The sequence below is a fragment of the Anarrhichthys ocellatus genome, unplaced genomic scaffold (assembly GCF_004355925.1).
Source record: "Anarrhichthys ocellatus isolate YVR2014 unplaced genomic scaffold, GSC_Weel_1.0 scaffold4618, whole genome shotgun sequence".
Classification (NCBI taxonomy): Eukaryota; Metazoa; Chordata; class Actinopteri; order Perciformes; family Anarhichadidae; genus Anarrhichthys; species Anarrhichthys ocellatus.
This window is the reverse complement of record NW_022284592.1, coordinates 1-4,223: the sequence shown is the minus strand read 5'-3', so window position 1 is coordinate 4,223 and position 4,223 is coordinate 1. Positions and strand designations below refer to the sequence as shown.

The 4,223-nt window shown below is 41.5% G+C and overlaps 1 protein-coding gene across 1 annotated transcript; it reads left to right on the top strand.

Moving 5' to 3' along the window:
• Window positions 1-133: 133 nt before the first annotated feature.
• Window positions 134-4,218, top strand: LOC116379574 (DENN domain-containing protein 4B-like; the record flags this gene model as incomplete). Its single annotated transcript, XM_031841529.1, has 5 exons — window positions 134-398; window positions 694-763; window positions 1,207-1,376; window positions 2,936-3,177; window positions 4,098-4,218. Coding segments are annotated over 5 exons (868 nt in total), but the record flags the coding sequence as incomplete, so codon positions are not given.
• Window positions 4,219-4,223: the final 5 nt, after the last annotated feature.

Genomic DNA, 4,223 nt, shown 5'->3' with positions numbered 1-4,223 from the left:
TCATGGTCCTGAGAGGATGGACCCTCTTTTCATGCAGAACCCCAACATGTTGAGATGTGGTTTAGACATTCATGGTCCTGAGAGGATGGACCGCGTGACCCTCAGGTGGAAGTCCAGATAAAGACTGATCCAGGTGTCTCTACAGGGTTCTGTATGAAGGTAAGGACCAGGTGAAGCCGAGCTGGTACGTTATAGAGACGACTCCCTACAGCCGATCAGCCAGCTTGAGCTCCGGTGCTCCGACGGCTCACCGTGTTTTCCTGACATACCGACGAGCTCTGGACTCACAGGGTCTCCACACTCTGGGAGTCACTGATATCGGTCTGCTGCTGCCAAGTAAAGGAGAGATCGCTCCTCACACCTTCTGTCGAGTGGACAAGAACCTCAACACCAGCCTGGTGAGCAACCACCTTTTCTCTAACTGTTTACAGTAGATGAAACACGACAGATGGTTTATAATGTCTTTGTGAGATTCAAACGGCAGTAAAATGAATAAATAAAAGCTTGTTTCCAATTCCAACACTTTGTCAAAAGCCTGCAAATGAAATTAGCTGGAACCTTTGACAGAAAATGAAATGGAAGTGATAAAGTTCTAGTTCTCCTGTCACAGATGAGTTTAGACATATCAGATAATATCATATCAGTTCCTTGTGTTAAATGAACTACTGATGTTGATGTGTGTTGTGTCTCCAGTGGAGTCCGGCTCTGTATGTCTGCTACAAGAGAGCTGTGGCCAACGCCAACGCACTGCTCTACAAAGCCAGTGAGTATCTAACCAGGAGGTGAAGAGTTCACTCTTTAGTCAGGATGTTCCTTCTGATCCTAAATGTTTCGGTAACTTGTACATCTTTTGGTTCAGTACAGTTTGATCATTAATGTTTGATAATAGACTAAAGCTTCAGGTCAGGTCGCTGATGTGTTCGATTTTTCTGAAGATTCCTTAGATATTTCTTTCTTTCGATCTTTTTATTTTTAGTTTATATATGTTACACGCTATATGTTACCCTCAAAAAGAATAGTACACAGCATACCTGCTGACTGAACAAACAATCAGACAGACACAAACAAAACCAAACAAACAACAACAAAAGACACACAAAAAATCGAAACAATAGATCATCATTCTCCATATTGACCCTGCATAGAACTTTGTATGCATGAAACTTGGTTATTAGGTATAAACAGGTGAACTGCTGTGTGGTGCAGGTCTGATCAGCCGATACCCGGAGGAGGACCTGGAGGCGTTTCCTCTGCCGGAGTCGGTGCCGGTCTTCTGTCTGCCGATGGGCGTCGCCTTGGAGAGCTGGCCAATGAACACCAAGTACCAGCTGCCCATCTTCTCCACCTTCGTCCTCACCTCCGCCTCCGGGGACAAGGTTTATGCTCAGAAAAATACCTTCAGTTCAAGTTATATTTTCAACCCTAAATAACAGATCAGCTTCAGAGGGCTTCACAATCTGTAACAGCAGTAGTAGCACCAATACTAATGGAAAGTAGATGATTGATATTATAGAACTAGAAAATGCATTTCCTGCTGAAAATGCATTGGAATGCTGAAAGCTGAAATGAATTGTAAAAAAATTGCTGAAAATTAAGAAATGGGAGACCACCCGTCTGAAAAATGTTGAGGCCCAAAAGCATTTAAACTGCACTGCTGAAAACCCTTCTAGTTGAAATGTCTCACTATGGTGTCTGTAGCTGAAGGTATGAGGAAGAAGGCTTTGAAAGTTGAAGAAGTTTAACAGGATTTGAAGATTTTCTCCATAGAGAGCCCTTTAAAAAGAAAATTGCAAAAAGCTTAATAATTCAAAGAATTTAAAGATTACAAATATGAAAAGTCAAAGCACCCCTCTCCTGAAAGAGCTGAAAATTTTGATATTCGAATGGTTTCTGTGGCTTAAAAAATGTCAGCAGTAGTGATATTTGTAGTAGAAGTTGTAGTTGTAGTAGAAGTATTAGTAGTAGTAGAAGTATTAGTAATTAGAAGAAGAAGTAGTAGAAGTAGTATTATCAATAGTCATAGTAATAGCTGTAGTAGTGGTCGTAGTATTTAATATAACAGTAGTAGTAGAAGAAGAAGAAGTAGTAGTAGTAGTAATAGTAATGGCAGTATTTGAAGTAGCAGTACTAGCAGCAGTCGTACCAATAGCTGTAGTAGTATTAGTACTGGTAGTAGCAGGAATAGCAGTAGTAGTAATACTAGAAATATTAGCAGCAGCAGCAGTAGTAGTAGTTGTCGCAGTATTAGTAAGAGCATTAATTATTTAAAAAAAAAAAAAAAAGCCAAATTTTGAGCTTAATGTTTAAACACATTAATCTATGGAGCTTTTATTTTGAAAGGTGGGGCTGGGTGAGGAGAGAGGAGGAGAGGAGACAAAATCTGAATGTATGAAACACCCAAACAGAGGTTATTAAAGGACAGGCTTCAACACAAGCATTTCAGTTAGAATTCACTCTCTGGGGCTTTTATTTTGAAATGGGGGGGGGGGGGTGACTGTATGAGAGAGAGACATAGACAGACAGACATTTTGATAGTTGAACGGTTTCTGTAGCTTAAAAAATGAAGAAGAAGAAGAGTTTTAAAAAACAGGACGGAAGAAATATAATAATATAAAGATTTGAAGAACAATAGTTGGAATGCTTAAGAGCATTCCAACAATAATAATGATAATAAAAGCAGCTGTAGAAAGCACAGACTCAAAGTTATTAATGTGCATTAATGGGACATGAATAATAATAATTTGCTCATTAAAACATCAAAACAGACAATAGACTGATAAAATCTTCAGTCTCTGAAATTTTAGAAAGTCCTGAAATATGTGTCACAGACCAGCGGTCCAGAACCAGAGACTATAAAACAGAGAACAGCAGCACATCTGGACCTTTGAATCAGGTTTCCATGTCCTGGTCTGTGAGGACTCTGCTCTCCCTGCAGGTTTACGGAGCAGCCATCCAGTTCTACGAGTCCTTCTCCAGGGAGCTGCTGTCGGAACGGCAGAGCGTGAGGCTCGGCCTCCTCAGCGTGGTGGACCGACGGCCGATCACCAACCGCAGCCTGCAGGTGAAGAAGAGCATCTGCGTCCTTTCCCACTGGCCCTTCTTCACCGTCTTCCAGAAGTTCCTCACCTTCATCTACAGATACTCCATCTCCGGGCCCCACGTCCTGCCGCTCGAGAAGTCAGTGCCTACATTTGTCTTTGTTATTCATTCACAATGCATCATTTTATGCAGCTAGGGGTCTCGCCGTGTTAGAGCAGGTCGTCCTTCAATCAGAGGATTGGTGGTTCGATCCCCGGCTCCGTTAGTCCATGTCGATGTGTCTTTTGGGCCAAACACTTAACCCCAAAATGCTCCCGTAGGCTGTTCCAAGGTATGTGAATGTTAGATAGTCCGGATGGGCAGGTGGCACCTTACATGTAGCCCCTCCTATCAGTATATGTGTGTGAATGGGTGAATGATGACATGTAGTGTTAAAGCTTTGAGTGGTCGAGAGACTAGAAAAGAGAAACACAAGTACAGTCCATTTACCGTCCAATCAAAACAATAATAAAAGGTTGAGTTTAGTGCCTTGGTGAAGCATTGTGGGATCACTGGCTTCAGCGTTCATGGTTCAGCAGTTGTTGTTTCTTTACCACAAAGGTTTCCTCTTCTCCAAAACCAACAGACCAGCTGATTAAAACCACTGAATACACATCAGCGTTTCTCCGAGTCTGTTAGGAGGATGAGCTGAGCTGAGCTTGTTCCTCTCATAAAATAAACGGGTAGTGTGGTTGTATGAGGTACTTCTCCATAGTATTAGTGTATTAGTACAGTAGAAACACACAGGAGTACCTGGAGCAAAGCAATGTACTGCTTTGGACATATTTGTTATATCTTTAACTTGAACTCACTCGAACGAGACATTTTTTATTAATATTTCTTCTCCAGATGGCATCAAATGACATGTTCCCTCCTTGATAAATCAAAAAACTGTGACTACTTGGAGAAAAGGTGGTGATGAAATATGAATCACATTTATTTTTTATTTTACATGATATTAACCATTTTGACTAGTGTGGTAAATAATTGATCTTAATCTTGATATTCTGTCTCTGCAGACACATCTCCAGCTTCATGCACAATGTCCCGTTTCCTTCCCCCCAGCGGCCGCGCATCCTCGTTCAGGTACACACTAACACCTTCAACATCCTCGTTCAGGTGCACACTAAAACCTTCAACATCCT